At 48.0% G+C, this 21,499-nt stretch overlaps 1 protein-coding gene across 3 annotated transcripts in view; it reads left to right on the forward strand.

Annotated features, from left to right (window-relative positions):
* Positions 1-21,499, forward strand: part of RABL2B (RAB, member of RAS oncogene family like 2B) — a 41,168-nt gene that overhangs the window by 7,675 nt on the left and 11,994 nt on the right. For all 3 annotated transcript variants that reach the window (XM_075345432.1, XM_075345429.1, XM_075345431.1), the window contains exons 3-7: positions 1,476-1,505; positions 6,411-6,490; positions 18,494-18,573; positions 19,053-19,164; positions 20,343-20,440. In XM_075345432.1, the coding sequence (XP_075201547.1) occupies positions 1,476-1,505; positions 6,411-6,490; positions 18,494-18,573; positions 19,053-19,164; positions 20,343-20,440 (400 nt within the window). The remainder of the gene's footprint in view (positions 1-1,475; positions 1,506-6,410; positions 6,491-18,493; positions 18,574-19,052; positions 19,165-20,342; positions 20,441-21,499) is intronic.

Here is a 21,499-nt window from a genome sequence, read left to right on the forward strand (position 1 = left end):
GGGCGGTCCTAACTTGTGATTGACAGGCCTCCCTGTCTGACTGCATGTATAGATAGCTGTCAATCACTAGTAGGACCGCCCACTGGACTTTTGTTTAAACACCAGGGATTTCATATACTGAAACCTTTCCTACAAACCTATATATCATTCAGTTTTGCTTCTCCTTTATACCATGTTGTCCATAGTTTGGACTGCAGGTTCAATGCAACTGCTTCCCTTTAACACACATAATATATGCCTGTCATTATAAGACTTAAAAGTTTATAAAATGTAGATGCAATTTTTTTTTTTTTTTATTCCTCTTTTTTTCTACATAGAATAGCTGAGTGGCCCAACTCCAGTTCTATGGTATTTCCCATAGGCCATGTATTCAGGAACTCCTTAGTTTTGCAGAGATGATAGACTTCATTATGTACTGACAGTATTTAACAGGTGATCTCTGTAAATGTAAAATCTAAAATCATGACCTGCAAGAGGTACTTAAAGGGGTTGTCCACCATGGTAAGAAGGCAATAAATACTTATGGACTCCCTGTCATGCTTGTGTGGCTGGACGGGCATGTAAGCCCTGCAGTAAATCACTGGCTATAACAGTGACACGTGGTAGTCAGTAAGTAAGTATTAATAATTTCTTTAAATGGATCGGCAACCCCCTTTTAATGAGTTAAATCGCACCAATCACCAGTATTTTCGTATATAACCTAAAGCCAGTGCTATACTGGCATTATCAGGCTGATTCTATACATACCTGTAGTGGTCAGCTCGGATGTTTAGGTTTTGAAACGCAAGTAAGTAAAGTTTGTAAAATCCTCAGCTTGTTGAGTGACAGCAGCTGCCGATCAGCTAATAACTGGGGGGGTATTCATAGTTGTCCCCTCCCCCCGTTACTTATGCTAATTCTATTATACAATTGCTATAGTTTGTGACTAAAAGGACCTGTTCTGTCTGATGTGATATCCATGTGACAGAAGGGGCGGGGTCTCGGCCAACAGAAAAAATATTGCTTCCTGGTATTAGCTATGAAGTCTGAGGCCCCGCCCCTTCTGGCCACATGGGTATGACATCAGCATAGGTCCTGTTCATCACAAAGTAAAATTATTGTATAATAGAATTAGCATAAGTAACGGGGAGGGGATAACTATGAATACCCCCTCCCCCCCTCCCGCACGTTATTATCTGATCCTCAGCTGCTGTCACTCAACAAGCAGCTGATTTTATAAACTTTACTTTCTTAGATTTCAAAACCTAAACATCCGAGCTGACCACTACAGGTATGTATAGAACCAGCCTGATAGTGCCAGTATAGCACTGGCTTTAGGTTATATAGGAAAATCCTGGTGATTGGTGCGCTTTCAGACACCTTGACATACAGATTGCTGTTTAGATTCCACCATGAAAGTCAATCACAGTGAAATAAATAAGACTATTCTAGTAAAAGCAGAAATTCTCATAGTTTCTTCCATGTTGTGCTTACAGATTGATGGAGCGTTTCCTAATGGATGGCTTGTATCCTTTATGAACAGCGTCTTTCTTTCATTCATAAAATAATGTGACATAGTGACAAAGCAGGATGGAAAAACGTGGAACCCTAACCTTACTATGAGAAAGAAAATACAATACGTCGGAATATATATGTCACTATTAAAATGGATCTGTCACCAGGTTACAATGTCCAAAAGATAATACAATATTGAATAGATGTGTGCCGGTGTACTTACTTTAAGGCTGTGTGCCTATGATGAGCGTTTTTATTCTGCGTATTTTTGCTGTATCAAAACGCAGCATCTTGTAGTTCCAGCACAGTGGATGGGATCTATAGAAATCTCCTGTCCTCTGTTTCCTTATTACTCAGCGTAAAGTGACCTGCGGTGCGTGTTTCATATCCACAGCATGTCAATTTCTCTTGAGATTTTCCCCATAGATTTGCATTAGATGCAGAAAATCCACAGATAAAGAATCCATGTAATCCGCACATGAATGTATCAACAAGGTTTTGTCACAGTCAAATACCAGCAAGTATCAAATGCAAAGCCACTTTATTTAAAGCATGATATACAGAAAAAAGAAAAAGAAAAAAAACCTTCAGCAACAAAGCCGCATGAAAGAAAAACATCTCAAAAAAGTAATCAAAATTGCAACCTAATTAACATAATAGGTGCAGAAATGCTGCAACACCAAAAACTCTTCACTTACTCATTGTGGGAACATAGCCTAAAGGGTGCTTTACACGTTGCGACATCGCTAGCGATTGCTAGCGATGTCGTGCGCAATAGCACCCGCCCCCGTCGGTGGCATGATATGTGCTGATCGCTGCCGTAGCGAACATTATTGCTACGGCAGCGTCACACGCACATGCCTGTGCAGCGACGTCGCTGTGACGGCCAAACAATCCCTCAAGGGGGAGGTGCGTTCGGTGTCACCGTGACGTCACTAAGCTGCCGGCCAATAGAAGCAGAGGGGCGGAGATGAGCGGGACATAACATCCTGCCCACCTTCTTCCTTCCTCACTGGCGATGGAGGCAGGTGAGATGATCGTCATTCCTGCGGTGTCACACATAGCGATGTGTGGTGCCGCAGGAGCGACGAACAACATCGTGCCTGCTGCAGCAACGATATTAAGGAAATGAGCGACGTGTCAACAAGCAACGATTTTTCACATTTTTGTGCTCGTTGATCGTCGCTCATTTGTGTTACACGCTGCGATGTCAGTAACGGCGCCGGATGTGCGTCACTACCGACATGACCACGACGATATATCATTACCGATATCGCAGCGTGTAAAGCACCCTTAAGGCCCTGTAAGCACTAGAAAATGGAATTTTCTTAAGAAAATTCAGCAGGCTCTTAAAGATTTCCGCGCCTGCGGGGAAAAAACGCAAAAAATCCGCCCCGAAATCTGCATGCGGTATGTTGCGTATTGTTGCAGATTTTCTGCGGATTTGGTGCGGAATTGCCGCAGGTTGTTCCCTGCGGGATTTCACAGTTCTCCCCACTCCTCCTGTCCGTAGTGTTGAAGTCTCCGGGCCGTGCTTTTGTCCCGCGTCTGCCTCCGGCGCTCTGCTGTTTGCGGGTCAGCTGTGCACTGAATATGCATGAGGCGGCCTGGAAGCAGGAGAGCAGTGTCCGGAGGCAGCCTCGCAGGAGAAGGTGAGTATAAGATCAGCGGTGACTTCAGTCAGCTGTTGTGCAGTGACCGCTGGAGTCCTCCACCTGTCACTGCAAAGCACATCATTGAAGACACCGCTGATCCCGGCGGCTCACTTCACTTGCGTCCTGACCCTCACAGTGAGCAGTCATGGTCTATGGCACTCACTGTGAGTGCCAGGTGTAGCAGAGCTGGAAGCGTCATGGGACATCTTGTGGATTACGTCGGACCTGGAGGGCTGTTATTAGGGATTAATAAAGTGGTGAAAGAGGGGGCTTTTTTGTCTTTCATTTTAAATAAAGGATTTTTGGGGTGCCATCACTAAACTAGGACTGAGTGGCAGCTATGGGCTGCTGCCATTAACTCCTTCATTACCCCGATTGCCACCGCATCATGGCAACGGGAAGAGCCGGGAAAAGTTCGGGACTGTCGCATCTAATAGATGCGGCAATTCCGGGAGGCTGCTGGCTGATATTGTTAGGGTGGTGGGCTCCCCATAACGTGGGGCTCCCCATCCTGAGAATACCAGCCCCCAGCTGTGAGGCTTTATCCTGGCTGGTTATCAAAATTGGAGGGGACCGCACGCCGTTTTTTTTAATTTATTTATTTTACTGTACGCTATAGACACGCCCACCGGCGGCTGTGAATTGGTTGCACTGCACTGTGATTGGTTGCAGGCAGACACACCTCCACGCTGAGTGACAGCTGTTTCAACTAATCACAGCCACCGGTGAGCAGGGAAGGCGTGAATACGAGATGGAATAATGAGCCAGCTCTGGAAGATGAAAGACGCCGCGGGAGCAGTGTGACAGCCGCCCGGTTATCGGTGAGTATGAAGCGCTTGCTCCTACCCCTTTGGGCCAGATTCTGTTCCCCATAAACTTTATATGGGTAGCAGCATCTGGCCAGATACCGGGGATCAATCCTCCGCCGACCCAGTGTCAGCAGGTGATTGATCTGCCAGCCCTCGAAACCGCAGGGACCAGCGGAAAAGAAGTGACATGTAATTGTTTTTGCTGCGGGAATCCCGCAGCAGAACATGCAGCTGTCAAAATCAGCATAGTGCGCACAGCATTTTTTTTTTTCCCCCCATAGGATTTGCTGGTGAATCACTGCAGAGATGTTATGAACATTTTCTGCAGCGAAACATGCAGCAAATCCGCGGCAAAAAACGGCAAGTGCGCACAGGGCCTTAAGGGGGCTTTACATGCAACAACATCGCTAACGAGATGTCGTTGGGATCACGGAATTCGTGACGCACATCCGGCCTCGTTAGCGCCGTCGTTGCGTGTGAAACGTACGACCGACCGCGAACGATCAAAATTACTCACCTAATCGTTGATCGTTGACACGTCGTTGTAATCCTAAATATCGTTGCTGTTGCAGGACGCAGGTTGTTCGTCGTTCCTGAGGCAGCACACATCGCTACGTGTGACACCCCAGGAACGAGGAACATCACCTGCGTTCTCCAGCAATGAGGAAGGAGGTGGACGTCACTTTTTTTTCGGCTGCTCTCCGCCTCTCCGCTTCTATTGGACAGCTGCCGTGTGACACCGCACGAACCGCCCCCTTAGAAAAGAGGGTGTTCGCCGGCCACAGCGACATTGCTAGGCAGGTAAGTACGTGTGACGGGTCCTAGCGATGTTGTGCGCCACGGACAGCGATTTGCCCGTGACGCACAACCGAGGGGGGCGGGTGTTTTCACCAGCGACATCGCTAGTGATGTCGCTGCGTGTAAGGCAGCCTTACGAGTCCATGACAGAATGGCAGTATAATCCTCTCTGCAAGTTTCCACTCAATCTCCTCCCATTAGCCTAATCCACAGTTCCTCAGTGTCCTTCCTCCCTGCCGCTGCACAGATTTCACGTTTCTCAGTACAAGCTGTGGCTATCAGTCAGGCTAGGTGGGCAGACGCTGAATACACTTGGACTCTTAAGCTGGACTCATAATATGCTCCTTTAATATCAAGAGTGTTCAACCACCCTGCGATTGATTGATTGATTGATTTTTTCAGTGTAAGTACACAAAGCTCATCAGTTTTAAATGATCTATTTCATAATTTATTTAGTTTCTACTGTAAAATATGTTTATACAGCTAGAATGCAAAATCTACAGCTTTGGTCCATTATGTAGATATAAAAATTGCAATTCAATAGTGAAACCTGCTAAAAACAATTTTTATTAGATTAATTTAAAATCTGGTTTCCAAAAAACAATAAATATTTTGGGTAAAGTGCTCAAATATTTTTTGGCAGGGATTGGGCCAATAGCCCTCTTTCTTCCCCTACCTAACCGCGGAGGTTGGCACCCTAAGGTCACGAAATGGCGCCCCCTCTCAACGACAGCTTGCCCCTCTTCCCCTGCACTGGTCTAAGCGTGTAGCTAATCTGGGAATTCCGAGAGTGCTGGGATTACCTCTATATAAATACCGACATCACATCTATTAATTCTTCAAAAAGTGAGTCAAACACCAAACCCAAAGGATCAGTGACAAATCAGCAAACCCCTATTGGTCTTTAGGAGACACAATATTTTTCTTATATATTATTCAAAATCAGACACACAAAAAGTCCCTAATATTCAGGGGACAGGAAACAAAATACTCAGTGATAAACTGTCCTATATGGCTTCTATGCTTTTTACCAATACATATGACAAATGTCAATACATTGTCCTTTTTGTCAAACTCAACATTTGGGTTCAGGTTCTAAAAACAAACATATTTTTCTCATAGCAGCAATTTAAAGCATGCAGATCTATCATCCAACAATTTTCATAGATATAAACATGAGTCTAATCCGTATTATATAGAAAAATAGAACAGCAATGTAATACAAGGACACAAAAGCAGAGATGGATTTCTAAGCCTCTTAGTAAGCCTTCATGATATTATAAAGCTCTATATACAGACATTATCACCGAGAAAAAGACCAAAATTAGCCAGCAAATCCCATAATTAACACTGGTACTTAGCTCCAGGTAGCCAGATTGCCACTATCCTTCCTACGCGTTTCCCCCGGCATACAAAGTCTCCAGGGTTCATCAGGGGCTCCCTCAATGGGGTTCCTCTAGACCTGCAGCAAGACAATCTTGCCGCTCGCCTAACCAGGTCAGTATTCTTGAGTGTAGTGACTTGCATGCTGCTTTCTATCGTGTTTGAAAATGGCGCCGACATTTATCCTGTTTCATATCTCGAGAGACATAACATTTGCTTCATGATGTATATATTAGATAAGTATATGTGATGAAGCCTTAACATTTCCCAGTCGTCCTCAGCAGCTTTCAACTTTTGCTCTAACTCTCTATAAATATACCACGACGGTGGATGACAAGACCATCCTTGTTGGTAAGTAACGGGTAATCATGTTGTTCTAGTTTCAGGGTACAATGGGTTAATACTATACTGGTTAGTGATATAGAACCTGTATTCATTATCGTCAAGGAAAGGTGTGATCACTGGGATTAATGTAGAACAGGAGACCCGAATCCCCTGCTGAACTAAGCAGGGGAAGCACTTAAAGCCTAAGGGGTACTTTGCACGCTGCGACATCGCTACTGTGATATCGTCAGGGTCAAATCGAAAGTGACGCACATCCGGTCACGACGTTGCAACGTGTAAAACCTAGATGCGCCGGTAAACGATTGCAAAAGTGTCAAAAATCGGTGATCTGTGTAGCGTCGGTCATTTTCATAATGTCGTACCAATAGGAGATACGATGTTGTTCCTCGTTCCTGCGGCAACACACATCGTTGTGTGTGAAGCCGCAGGAGCGAGGAACATCTCCTTACCTGCCTCCACCGGCTATGCGGAAGGAAGGAGGTGGGCGGGATGTTTACGTCCCGCTCATGTCCGCCCCTTCGCTTCTTTTGGCCGCCTGCCGTGTGACGTCGCTGTGACGCCGCACAACCCGCCCCCTTAGGAAGGAGGCGGGTCGCCGGCCAGAGCGACTTCGCAGGGCAGGTAAGTGCGTGTGAAGCTGCCGTAGCGATAATGTTCGCTACGGCAGCTATCACAAGATATCGCATGTGCGACGGGGGCGGGTACTATCGCACTCGGCATCGCTAACCGATGCTAGCGATGTCGCAGCGTGCAAAGTACCCCTAACAGTCATTAGCATTTTTCTTTAAAAAAAATCATTGGCACACATGGAAATAAAAAACATTATAATATATCTCATCCGAGCAATCTGCTTCTTTTTCTTCCAGGAATGATCTTTCACTCTCAGAATTTTAGATTTCTGGATGAAATGTGTATTCAGTGAATACAGATTGTGCCATTACTGAGATAGTAGATGGCAGTTGGTGCTCAATAAGTTCTAGGAAGAACTGTAAGGGTATGTGAACATGCTGTAGATTTGGTGCAGATGTTTTCTGCATCAAATCAGCACTTTCTAGCAGAAACATGCACCAAAAAAACTGTATGTGATTTTTGGTGCGTTTTTTTTTCCCCATGCGCTTTTTTTAGTCAAGTCATTGGCTGTTAGAGCTAAAAAACGCAGGAAAAAAACGCCCCAACAACGGACATTGCTGCATATTTTTTTCTGCACCAAATCTACAAGGATGAAAAAAAATAGCAACATGCACACAGCAGTTCAGAAATCTCATAGACTTTGCTGGCTTCTGCATAGGCATGTAGATTTTGGTGCAGAAAACGCATCAAAAACGTACCGTGTGCACATAGTCTAACTGTCATTTTAGGAGTACTTGCAGCAGAATGTCTGTGTCTGTTTCTAGCACTGCCCCCCTCCTCCAAAGAATTTTAAAAGCATCAACTGTCATCTATCTCAGAAAGACTGTGTGCCCACGATCAGGGTTCACAGCGTTTTGGATGCATCGTGTTTTCGCTGTGTCTAATATGCTGCGTTGTACAGAACAAGCACAGGAGTTGGGATTTCTAGAAATCTCATACCCACTGTGCGAGTATGGCCCGCAGTGGAAAACTAACCTGTTTATCACGTAGGGTACCCGCTGGGGCTGCCCTTTGTCGCCTTTAATATTCATTCTCACTTTGGAACCTTTCCTCAGACATGTAAGAGCCAATGAAAATGTAGCAGGCATCAAGGTCAGTCAAACCATACACAAAGTGGCCGCATATGCGAACGATCTCTTGTTTTTATTTCCTCACCCAGAATATCCTTGCCCAATTTGATGAGTTTCAAACCTACTCTCAATTATCAAATTTTAGAATTAATTTCTCGAAGTCAGAGGCATTGAACATAAATCTTGTCTCTCGGGAGGTGGAGGATTTGAAATCCTCCTTTAGCTTCAGGTAGGCATCCCAGACTCTCGGCTACCTGGGGATACGCCTCACAAGCGACCTCAGTCTCCTCTACCAACTCAATTTTCCCGATCTGATCGCCTCTATTAGGAAGGACTGTGATCGATGGGTGAAATCGCTGTTCTCTTGGTTCGGCAGATGCCAAATTTACAAGATGAACATTTTACCTAGACTCTTATACCTTTTACAGGCCCTACCGATAAAGATTCCACCTGCCTTTTTTAAGACAATTACATCAATCCAGTCTTCCTTTATATGGGCGGGCAAGCCAGCGAGAATCAAGAGAACGATTCTGACTAGACCCAAACATAGAGGTGGGATTGGTTTACCTGATGTGAAACAATATCATCTCGCGGGACATCTTTCTAGGATAATAGACTGCTGTAGAAATGGAAAACAGAAGATATGGGTACAAATAGAACAAACATTTTCTCCAATACCCCTAAACAAACTGCCAGGGCTTCTTTCGAAAGCCTCTGCAGAGCTGAAAGCACACCCGACTATAGGCCCAACGGTTAATTATTGTAATAATGAGGTAGTACATTTGGAGATGCTCCCCATGTGTTCAAAGTTGACTCCTGTCCTCAGCCACACCTCCTTTTGGACCGGGCGGCTCAGACCCCATTTTCCACCTCTGGATACAGAGTGGGATAGATCGGGTGGAGGGTTTTGGAGATTACATGGAATGGCCTTCAGCAATAAGGCTAGCTACTAGAAAAACCCCAACCTCGCTGGAACAGTGGAGATGCCCACCGCCTCAAGCCACAATTTGAACTTATCTCTGGCCCAATACGTCATGCACTCTCAGTAACATATCTTATGTTATCTTCTACCACTGACCAACCTCCCCCTCCTTTTCTACTGCAGTGGGAACGTGATCTTCACATTAACCTTACACCTGAGCAGAGAGACCGCATTCTCTCCCTTGCGCATAGCTCCTCCATCAGCTCCAGGTTTCAGGAAGCCAGCTACAAATTGCTGTCCAGATGGTACAGGGTGCCTTCCAAAATCCACGCTATATTTTCTTCAGCGGATCCCGTCTGTTGGAAATGTGGTAGGAGAAGGGCACACTCTTCCATGTGTTCTGGGAGTGCTAGGCGATCCAGCCTTTCTGGATGGGAGTTTCTAACGTTATCCGTCAGGTTACCGGAGGTACAGAGGAGATGGGCCCCGCCCTCTTCCTGCTTCATCACTGCGAGACTCCTCTAAAAACTCACAAATCTTCTTTGACAAAGTTTCTCATTATGGCAGCTAGGTCATGTATTCCAATAAGATGGAAAAGTCAGCTTCTTTTTCGCTCTATTGGGAGACCCAGACAATTGGGTGTATAGGCTATGCCTCCGGAGGCAGCACAAAGTATTACACTCAAAAGTGTTAAGCCCCTCCCCTTCTGCCTATACACCCCCCGTGCTCTCACGGGATCCTCAGTTTTTATGCTTTGTGCGAAGGAGGCAGACATGCAAGCACAGCTCCACAGATTAGTCAGCAGCAGCTGCTGACTAGGTGGGATGGAAGAAAAGTGGGCCCATATAGGGCCCCCAGCATGCTCTCTTCTCACCCCACTCTTGTCGGCGGTGTTGTTAAGATTGAGGTATCCATTGCGGGTACGGAGGCTGGAGCCCACATGCTGTTTTCCTTCCCCATCCCCCTCTGGGCTCTGGGTGAAGTGGGATCTTATCGGTCTCCAGGCACAGGAGACCGTGCTTCATCCACAACTCCTGTGGAGCCTGATGGATAGGAGCCGATACAGTTCAGGGACATGGCCCTGCATCTTAGAGGTACTCTGTATCCCTATGGGGACCGCGCACGGCATCACCTCAGCTTTGCTGGGTGTGCTGGTGCACCGGGGACCGCGGCGCTGACCGGGTCTATATGTGCCATTACACACTCAGCGTCGCTGAGTGTGTTTATATGTAAGGGCTACCGCACTGACCGCCGTTGCCACGGGACACTGCGGCGCGGCTGGGACTTGTAGTTCGCCGGGGACTTTCACGCAGCCGCGCTTTTACGGCGGCCGCGTTTATTACTACAGTCCCCGGCTTCATTGCGGCCTAGTTTCCCTTTTTTCTTCCGCCCTCAGCCCTGACAGGCAGGGGAAGGGCGGGACGGTGCACGGAGCGAGCAGCAATGAGGGCTGGAGTATGATTTACATGCTCCACTCCCCTCACTGTGCACAGTGTGAGCGCCCGTTTCGCGCTCTTTCTAGGCCACGCCCACAGCTTCCTCAGCTCGTCAGGACGCCGCAGCCATTCCTGTCAGCTCCACCGACGCTGCAGAGAGGGACATATTCATGGGAGACCCAGACACGGTCTCTGGTGGCCTCACAACCGCTTAGGCGGCTGGTAAGCAGCACATGTGGTGCTAGCCCCATGGTGCTGTATTGTATTGGTACATTATTTGTGTACTGTATATAATTTACACTGTATGAGCACAGTTCTTTCTGGCTATATACCCTATTGTGTTACTCAGGGAAAACTATAGCATGGCGCCCACAAAAAGCAGGGGTGCCAAAACACAGGCTTATTATGTTGCCTGCGCCGCATGTAAGACCCAGCTACCGGCAGGTTCCACTGACCCTCATTGTGTACAGTGTTCGACCCCTGTGACACTTCCTCAGCCGGGGCCTATGCTAAGTGGGGCACAGGGGGAAGCCACCTGTTGACACTGTCCAGGTGACGGGGACTGAGTTTGCAGCCTTTAAGGATCAACTCTCTGAGACTATGACTAAGATACTAGAAGCCTTGCAGTCCAGGCCGGTATCTCAGCAAAGGGACTCTGTTGAATCATTGTTCCCTGGCCCCCCTCAGTTGGACCAACAATGTCCTCACGGGGTATCTCATACATCCCAGACGGAGGGTTCGGACTTAGAACCTAGCCCCAGATCGACTAAGCGGGCCCGCTTAGAATTTCCCTCGACATCATATTGTTTAGGGTCTCAGCGGGGGGATTCTCTGGTTGATGATGCGGAGACAGCTGATCAGGATTCTGATCCTGGGAGCGCTCTCAATCTTAATTCTCCAGATGGGGACGCCATAGTGAATGATCTTATTGCATCCATTCATCAGTTGCTGGATATTCTTCCCTCAGCCCCTCCGGCGGAGGAGTCAGATTCTCAGCAGGAGAAATTTCGCTTCAGGTTCCCCAAGCGTACACAGAGTATGTTTCTAGACCACTCTGATTTCAGAGAGGCAATCCAGATTCACCATGCTTGTCCGGATAAGCGTTTCTCTAAGCGCCTTAAGGATACACGTTATCCTTTTCCCCCGGAAGTGGTTAAAGGTTGGATTCAATGTCCCAAAGTGGATCCTCCAATCTCCAGACTGGCGGCTAGATCCATACTTGCAGTGGAAGATGGGGCCTCGCTTAAAGATGCCACTGACAGGCAGATGGAGCTCTGGATGAAATCCATCTATGAAGCTATCGGAGCTTCTTTTGCCCCAGCATTCGCAGCTGTATGGGCGCTACAAGCTATATCAGCAGGTCAAGCGAAAATTGAAGCGGCCGCGCCACAAGTGGCTTCCATTACCTCCCAGACCTCGGCAATTGCGTCTTACGCTATGAATGCTGTCCTGGACTCTGTGAGCCGTACGGCAGTTGCGACCGCCAATTCGGTAGTAGTCCGCAGGGCCTTGTGGCTACGGGAGTGGAAGGCAGATTCCGCTTCCAAAAAGCGTTTAACCGGTTTGCCAATTTCTGGCGACAGGCTCTTTGGCGAGCGCCTGGATGAAATCATCAAACAATCCAAGGGAAAGGATACATCCTTACCCCAGCCCAAGCAGAACCTCTCCCAACAGAGGAGAGGGCAGTCGAGGTTTCGGTCCTTTCGGGGCGCGGGCAGGTCCCAATTCTCCTCGTCCAAAAGGTCTCAGAAAGAACAAAGGAACTCTGATGCATGGCGGTCTAAGTCACGTCCTAAAAAGGCCATTGGGAGCACCGCTAACAAAGCGGCTGCCTCATGACTTTCTACCTCCTCTAGTAGCATCCTCGGTCGGTGGCAGGCTCTCCCGCTTTTGCGACACCTGGCTGCCACAAATAAAAGACCGCTGGGTGAGAGACATTCTCTCTCACGGTTACAAGATAGAGTTCATCTCTCGTCCCCCGACTCGATTCTTCCGGTCCTCTCCGCCTCCCGAGCGAGCCGAGGCTCTTCGGCAGGCGCTGGGCACCCTGAAGGCAGAAGGAGTGGTGGTCCCTGTTCCTCTTCAGCAACAGGGCCACGGTTTTTACTCCAACTTGTTTGTGGTCCCAAAGAAGGACGGGTCCTTCCGTCCTGTCCTGGACCTGAAACTTCTCAACAAACACGTAAAGACCAGGCGGTTCCGGATGGAATCCCTCCGTTCCGTCATCGCCTCAATGTCCCAGGGAGATTTCCTTGCATCGATCGATATCAAAGATGCTTATCTCCACGTTCCGATTGCCCCAGAGCACCAACGCTTCTTGCGCTTCGCCATGGAAAACGAACACCTGCAGTTCGTGGCACTACCATTCGGCCTGGCAACAGCCCCACGGGTTTTCACCAAGGTTATGGCTACTGTAGTAGCGATCCTCCATTCTCAGGGTCATTCTGTGATCCCGTACTTGGACGATCTGTTGATCAAGGCACCCTCTCAAGAGGCATGCCAACACAGCCTCGACGTTACCCTGGAGACTCTCCAGAGTTTCGGGTGGATCATCAATTTTCCAAAGTCAAATCTGACACCGGCCCAATCGCTGACGTACCTTGGCATGGAGTTTCATACCCTCTCAGCGATAGTGAAGCTTCCGCTGATCAAACAGCAGTCACTACAGAAAGGGGTACAGTCTCTCCTTCAAGGCCAGTCTCACCCCTTGAGGCGCCTCATGCACTTCTTGGGGAAGATGGTGGCAGCAATGGAAGCAGTCCCTTTCGCGCAGTTTCACCTGCGTCCCCTTCAATGGGACGTCCTACGCAAATGGGACAGGAAGCCGACGTCCCTCGACAGGACCGTCTCCCTCTCTCAGGCGATCAAAGCCTCCCTTCGGTGGTGGCTTCTTCCCACTTCATTATCGAAGGGGAAATCCTTCCTTCCCCCATCCTGGGAAGTAGTCACGACAGACGCGAGTCTGTCAGGATGGGGAGCGGTTTTTCTCCACCACAGGACTCAGGGTACGTGGACCCGGCAAGAGTCCTCGCTTCAGATCAATGTTCTGGAAATTCGGGCAGTGTATCTTGCCCTGAAAGCGTTCCAGCAGTGGCTGGCAGGCAAGCAGATCCGAATTCAGTCGGACAATTCCACAGCGGTGGCATACATCAATCACCAAGGCGGCACACGCAGTCGTCAAGCCTTCCAGGAAGTCCGGCGGATCTTGATGTGGGTGGAAGCCACGTCCTCCACCATATCCGCAGTTCACATTCCAGGCGTGGAAAACTGGGAAGCAGATTATCTCAGTCGCCAGGGCATGGACGCAGGGGAATGGTCCCTTCACCCGGACGTGTTTCAGGAGATCTGTTGCCGCTGGGGGGTGCCGGACGTCGACCTCATGGCGTCCCGGCACAACAACAAGGTACCAATGTTCATGGCACGGTCTCAAGACCCCAGAGCTCTGGCGGCAGACGCCTTAGTTCAGGATTGGTCGCAGTTTCAGCTCCCGTATGTGTTTCCTCCGCTGGCACTGTTGCCCAGAGTGTTACGCAAGATCAGGGCCGACTGCCGCCGCGCCATCCTCGTCGCTCCAGACTGGCCGAGGAGGTCGTGGTACCCGGATCTGTGGCATCTCACGGTCGGCCAACCGTGGGCACTACCAGACCGAACAGACTTGCTGTCTCAAGGGCCGTTTTTCCATCTGAATTCTGCGGCCCTCAACCTGACTGCGTGGCCATTGAGTCCTGGATCCTAGCGTCTTCAGGATTATCTCAGGATGTCATTGCCACTATGAGACAGGCTAGGAAACCAACGTCCGCCAAGATCTATCACAGGACGTGGAAAATTTTTCTGTCATGGTGCTCTGCTCAGGGTTTTTCTCCCTGGCCATTTGCATTACCTACTTTTCTGTCCTTCCTTCAATCTGGACTGGAAAAGGGTTTGTCGCTTGGCTCCCTTAAGGGACAAGTTTCTGCGCTCTCGGTGTTTTTCCAGAAGCGCCTAGCTAGACTTCCACAGGTACGCACGTTCCTGCAGGGAGTTTGTCACATCGTTCCACCTTACAAGCGGCCGTTAGAACCCTGGGATCTGAACAGGGTGCTGATGGTTCTTCAGAAACCACCATTCGAGCCAATGAGAGATATCTCTCTCTCACGCCTTTCGCAGAAGGTGGTCTTCCTAGTAGCAGTCACCTCTCTTCGGAGAGTGTCTGAGCTAGCAGCGTTGTCATGCAAAGCCCCTTTTCTGGTGTTTCACCAGGACAAGGTGGTTCTACGTCCGGTTCCGGAATTTCTCCCTAAGGTTGTATCCCCCTTTCATCTCAATCAGGATATCTCCTTACCTTCTTTTTATCCTCATCCAGTTCACCAATGTGAAAAGGATTTGCACTTGTTAGATCTGGTGAGAGCACTCAGATACTACATTTCTCGTACGGCGCCCCTGCGCCGCTCGGATGCACTCTTTGTCCTTGTCGCTGGCCAGCGTAAAGGGTCACAGGCTTCCAAATCAACCCTGGCTCGGTGGATCAAGGAGCCAATTATCGAAGCTTACCGTTCGGCTGGGCTTCCGGTTCCCTCAGGGCTGAAGGCCCATTCTACCAGAGCCGTGGGCGCGTCCTGGGCTTTGAGGCACCAGGCTACGGCTCAGCAGGTGTGTCAGGCGGCTACCTGGTCGAGCCTGCACACTTTCACGAAACACTATCAGGTGCATACCTATGCTGCGGCGGATGCCAGCCTAGGTAGACGAGTCCTTCAGGCGGCGGTTGCCCACCTGTAGGAAAGGGCCGTTTTACGGCTCTCTTACGAGGTATTATTTTACCCACCCAGGGACTGCTTTTGGACGTCCCAATTGTCTGGGTCTCCCAATAGAGCGAAAAAGAAGAACGGAATTTTGTTTACTTACCGTAAATTCCTTTTCTTCTAGCTCTAATTGGGAGACCCAGCACCCGCCCCTGTTTTTTTGTGTACACATGTTGTTCATGTTGAATGGTTTCAGTTCTCCGATGTTCCTTCGGATTGAAGTTACTTTAAACCAGTTTATAATTATTTTTCCTCCTTCTTGCTTTTGCACCAAAACTGAGGATCCCGTGAGAGCACGGGGGGTGTATAGGCAGAAGGGGAGGGGCTTAACACTTTTGAGTGTAATACTTTGTGCTGCCTCCGGAGGCATAGCCTATACACCCAATTGTCTGGGTCTCCCAATTAGAGCTAGAAGAAAAGGAATTTACGGTAAGTAAACAAAATTCCGTTCTTCCACCAACTACTGCACAGTGGATTGCCAGGGTCAATGACCTCATGCACATGGAGGATCTCACCTCATCACTACATGATACCTACATGAAGTTGTGGGCCACTTGGAGAGAGTGGATGGATTATCAACAAACCGATACATATCGACATATGGTGGAAGGCGATGAGGACACCCCCTTCCGCTTCCCCATCCCTTCTTACCTGATTTTCTTCTTTTTCTTTCTCCCTCTCTCTTGTTCATCCCTGGCCATTCATTCAACGCTACATATTTTGCCCTATCTTAAGGCTTCACAGATCTTAGTATCTTTGACCTTACTCCTATATCTTCTTTTCTTTTCTTTACCTTTTAGTGTTTTTTATTTTTTTTTTATTTTTTTAAATAAAAAAATTCTTGTGGAATTATATGTATTTTTATTGTATTTAGACAGTTGGTAACCTTATACATATTTTCACTTCATATGCTTCTTAGCAATGTATGTCTTGAATTGCTTTTCTGATGGGTGCATATGGATCTTTAGGTCCGAGCAAGTTGTACCTTTATATATGTATGATTCCTTTTGTCAAATAAAGAATTTAAAAAAAAAAAAAGAAAAATAACCTGAGGTGCGACTTCCCGAGCTGTAGCATGTCAATTTATTGCTGTGGAGCCACAAGCATTCTCCGCAGGGAGAACACAGCGAGAGACTGCAGGTCAGGACCCACCGCATCCAGGACATAGCAGGTTCTGATTGTGTGCACATACCCTAAGGGTACGGCCCACTAGCGTATAGCTTCCGACGTGAGAAGTGATATGCTAATGACCCTCTTCTTCGATCGTCAGCCGAAGGTCATGCGACTGGCGGAGAAGAGGGAGAAAGCACTTTTTCCTCATCTGCTCCTCTGCCTGTCTGAGTACATTGCACTGCGGTCGGATGACATGCGAGTGCAGTGCGATGTTTCACTCACTCCCATAGACTTGTATGGGGGTGCATGAGCCGAGATCCGCTGCCAAACGCAGCATGCTGAGATTCATTTCTCAGGCAGATATGGCATAAGAAATCAATTGTAGATGGACACTTCTGCATAGTTTTGCACTGGTGCGAGTGCAGTCCGATGGTTTATCGGATTGTAATCGTCCGTGCAAAACGCAAGTGGAACCAAACCCTAAGGCTATGTGCGCACGTTGCGTAATTTCATGCGTTTACGCTGCATATTGCACTGCAACGTAAACGCATGCATCCTGCGTCCCCATCCACACGTTGCGTTTTGAGAGCGCAGTGATTTACATGCTGAAATTTTGATCCAAATATCTGCGTTCTAAAAAGCAACATGTCACTTCTTTCATGCGCTTTGGATGCTGCTCCCTTTCTGTCTATGGGAGAGGTAGCATCCAGAGCGCATGAAATTGGCATCTATTCTGCCGACACACTGCATCCATTACGCAGTGTTTCTGCAGCGATTTGAAGCTCACATGCACTGTCAAATCACGTTCAGCATGGACACTACGCAACGTGCGCACATAGACTAAAGGGGGCTTTACACGCTGCGACATCGCTAATGCGGAGTCGTTGAGGTCACGGAATTTGGGACGCACATCCGGCCGCATTAGCGATGTTGCTGCGTGTGACACCGATGAGCGATTTTGCATCGTTGCAAAAACGTGCAAAATCGCTCATCGGTAACATGGCGGTCCATTCTCGATTATCGTTACTGCAGCAGTAACGATGTAGTTCGTCGCTCCTGCGGCAGCACACATCGCTATGTGTGACGCCGCAGGAACGAGGAAGCTATCCTTACCTGCCTCCCGGCCGCTATGAGGAAGGAAGGAGGTGGGCGGGATGTTACGTCACGCTCATCTCCGCCCCTCCGCTGCTATTGGGCGGCCGCTCAGTGACGCTTCAGTGACGTCGCTGTGACGCCGCACGGACCGCCCCCTTAGAAAGGAGGCGGTTTGCCGGTCACAGCGACGTCGCCGGGCAGGTAAGTATGTGTAACGGGTCTGGGCGATGTTGTGCGGCACGGGCAGCGATTTGCCCGTGTCGCGCAACAGATGGGGGCAGGTACCCACACTAGCGATATCGGGACCGATATCGCAGTGTGTAAAGTAGCCTTTAGGGTATGTGCGCACGTTGCGTACTAGCCCAGCACCGTAAAAGGTGCGCTTCAGAGCGCAGCTGAAAAGCTCCGTTCTGAAGCGCATGGTGCCGGCGAGAACGTGCGCTCTGCCTGCAGCTCCTGCCATAGACCGAGCAGGAGCTGCCGGCAAAGCGCACGGAAGAAGTGACATGTCACTTCTTTTTACGCAGCGCTTCGGCAGTAGCCGAAGCGCTGCGTTGTAATATGCCACGTGCGCACGGCCCCTGCACAATCTCCATAGACTGTGCAGGGGACGCAGGACGCATGCAGTTACGCTGCGCTACAAAGCGCAGCGTAACTGCATGAATTTACGCAACGTGCGCACATAGCCTCAGGGTGAAAATCTGTCTTCACTGAAAACAGATTTTGCCAGTGAATTTAAGATTGAATGATGAATCCAGTTGGAGAAAGAAGCATTCTCTCTGCTAGAATATATTGCAGACTTGCTTATTTTTATGTGTACTATTGATCTATGGAATTATACATTAAAACGACGGTTACTATTTAAGCATGAAAGTCTATGGGGCTGACAAAATAGCCAAGCAACATTATGGGAAATGTTTTCTAAAGCGCTGATTGTGTGCAGCTCTACTTCTTGTATGTTTCAGATTTCTGGGATACGGCCGGGCAGGAGAGATTCCAGAGCATGCATGCTTCCTATTACCACAAGGCCCATGCTTGTATCATGGTATGGCGTTCTGTGTCACAGTTCACACATGGCATTAACACTTCCAACCACTCCTTGAAATTGACCTACCGTCATGCCATTTGTTCAGTAGTCCTGAATCTACATCTGATTCAGTATAGCAATCATTATGGCCACCACAGAGCTGTCATTTTTGTTATCACGCATCGTTCAATGACTCCTGAATGATTGGCGGAGTAGCAATTCTTCCTGTCATCTTTTTCCAAGACATGTATTTTACTAGGAAAATGCTAAGTTGTATTGCACGGTTTATGAATCTTTATTTAGAGATGATTTCTCCTATTATAGGGAGAACACACTTGTTCACCTCTTGTCATAGTTGTTTTTTTCCCCTTTTATCACTAATCTCTTTTTATAGATTGTCTATTCTTTCCCCGGTCAGGTAAATATATATTATAACATATATTATATTATATTTTTTTTTTCTTTCCTTTTTTTTTTTTTTTTATTTTATTTTAAAGGTATTTGATGTGCAGCGCAAAGTTACATATAAAAATCTGTCCAACTGGTACCAGGAGCTACGGGAGTACCGGCCAGAAATCCCATGTATTGTTGTGGCTAACAAGATTGACGGTGAGGCAATCCCATTTTTAATTTTGGAAAAGGGAGAATTGCAAGAGTATAGTTAAAACCATAAGAAGTGTTCATGATATATGGCAGAATGGGGAGGAGGAGTGATGCTGCATGGAGCGAGGAAAGGTGAGTATAAACGTTTGGGGTTTTTTTGTGTGCCACAGGATACAGGCCATATACCAGGATGGATGTGGGTATATATCAGGATGGATGGGGGTATATAGCAGGATGGATGGGGGTATATAGCAGGATAAGGGCATATACCAGGATCGCGCTATGTAGCAGGATGCGGGCTATACCAGGATGGCGGTATATAGCAGGATGGGAATATATACCAGGATGGGATACATATATACAAGGATGGGGATCATATACAAGGCAGGAGGATCATTACCATGATGGGGTACCTTAGTAGAGAATTTGGGTGTCATCAGCAGATCCTCGCCCCATAAGTGTGCATGACTACATTTTTTCGCCGCATCCGTTGCATAGGTTTTTGAGCCGATGCAACGGATGCGGCGAAAAAAACGGATCCGTTGCATAAGTTTTTTCCATGCGGCCCATCCGTTTTTTGACGGATGCGGCTTGATACTGAGCATGCGCAGTGCAAATCCGACGTCCATAGGCTTGCATTGTAAATCACGCCGGATCCGGCATGATGCGGTTTTTTCGCCGCACAAAAAAACGTGCCGGGCAATGTTCCATCCGGCCGCCACATGGGCTAAATATGCCGCATCCGGCAAAAAACGGACGCAACGCAATGCCATGCGGCACTATACGGCGCTAATACAAGTCTATGTGGAAAAAACGCAACCGGCGGCAAAAAAAAAACCGTATTGTGCCGCTCAGCAAAAACCGGATGTGTGAAAGCAGCCTTAGTATTCACTATAACCAATTGTGCTCAGCACTTCTACCAATGTAATGGCATGAACCCTGAGCCTAGTGGTTACACTGTAGATGTGACCTCACTGCTTCAGCATGTAAACTAACATCTGAGCATCAGCAGAGAGGCAGCGCTGGACTCTGAGAGGAAATAATATTTCCCCATTTGTTATTTTAGACCTCTGCAATCCAATGGTACGATAAATCGTGAAAAGGGACAATGACCATATTGTCCACTACTATTTCTAATTTGTGCTGATTATCAATATCGTCCTTTGTGGTCATTCTTATTCTAGCTGATCGCCGAGTGACTCAGAAAGGATTTAATTTTGCCAAGAAGCACAGCCTGCCATTTTACTTTGTTTCTGCCGCTGATGGCACCAATGTAGTAAAGGTAAGAAACAAAATATTTGGTTGTTTGATTTTATGTTTTTCACATTTTTATTTAATTTACTTATACCAAGGACCAGACCTATGTGAGTGCACAGCTTTGTACTACTGAATACTCCAAGAAATACTTGCCGCTGATTGTACTTGCTTTTTGTGCAGTTTTTTTTGGATGGGTTTGTTCTTTCTTCCTGTATTTACCGTATTTTTCGCTTTATAAGACGCACTTTTGTTCCCCCAAATTTTTGGGGAAAGTAGGGGGTGCGTCTTATAAACCGAATATACGGATTATATACTGCAGGGTCCAGGGGAGGTGGGGACCGCTCTGGAGCGGTGCTGGGGGCTGGTGGAGGCTGGTGAAGCTGCAGGAGGGAGCCTTTGATCTCATGCTCCCTCTCATATAATATGCACAGCCGCTGTCCATCACTGTGGTGCTGACACCACACCGCGGCGATGGGCTAGGGGAGCTGCGCATATTATATCTGCCTGTGCTCCCTTTGATCGCACATGCACCCCTGTGTTAGATATGGCCCCCATACTGCTGCCCATAGTAAAATAAAAAAAACTCTTTACTTACCCCCTCCAGCGTGTCTCCCCGGTCTCCCTCCTGGTGCTGTGATCATACACGCAGAGATTTCACTCTGCTGTGCCGATCATATGACCGGGACCGTGAACCAGGAAGTGCAGGAGGCCGGAGCTCAACCCCAAGGAGGGGGACACGAGGGAGCACAGTGCTGGAGAAGGTAAGGAAAGTGTTTATTTTACTAAAAGCAGCAGCATGGGGGCGATATCTAACACAGGGTGATGTGTGCCAGCCACAGGGGGCCGTGTGTGCCAGCCACAGGGGGCCGTGTGTGCCAGCCACAGGGGGCCGTGTGTGTCAGCCATAGGGGCCGTGTGCCAGCCATAGGGGGCTATATTCAATATAAGATGGCCATATCCAGATTAAGGGGGCTAATTTTAGGATGGGGGGGCTATGAGGGACATATACTTTATATGATTTGTTAGACGGACACTGGCATTATAAGACTGAGCCGATTTATTAAAAAAAAATTCCCATTCTTTG

Source organism: Anomaloglossus baeobatrachus, chromosome 4 (genome assembly GCF_048569485.1).
Source record: "Anomaloglossus baeobatrachus isolate aAnoBae1 chromosome 4, aAnoBae1.hap1, whole genome shotgun sequence".
Taxonomy (NCBI): Eukaryota; Metazoa; Chordata; class Amphibia; order Anura; family Aromobatidae; genus Anomaloglossus; species Anomaloglossus baeobatrachus.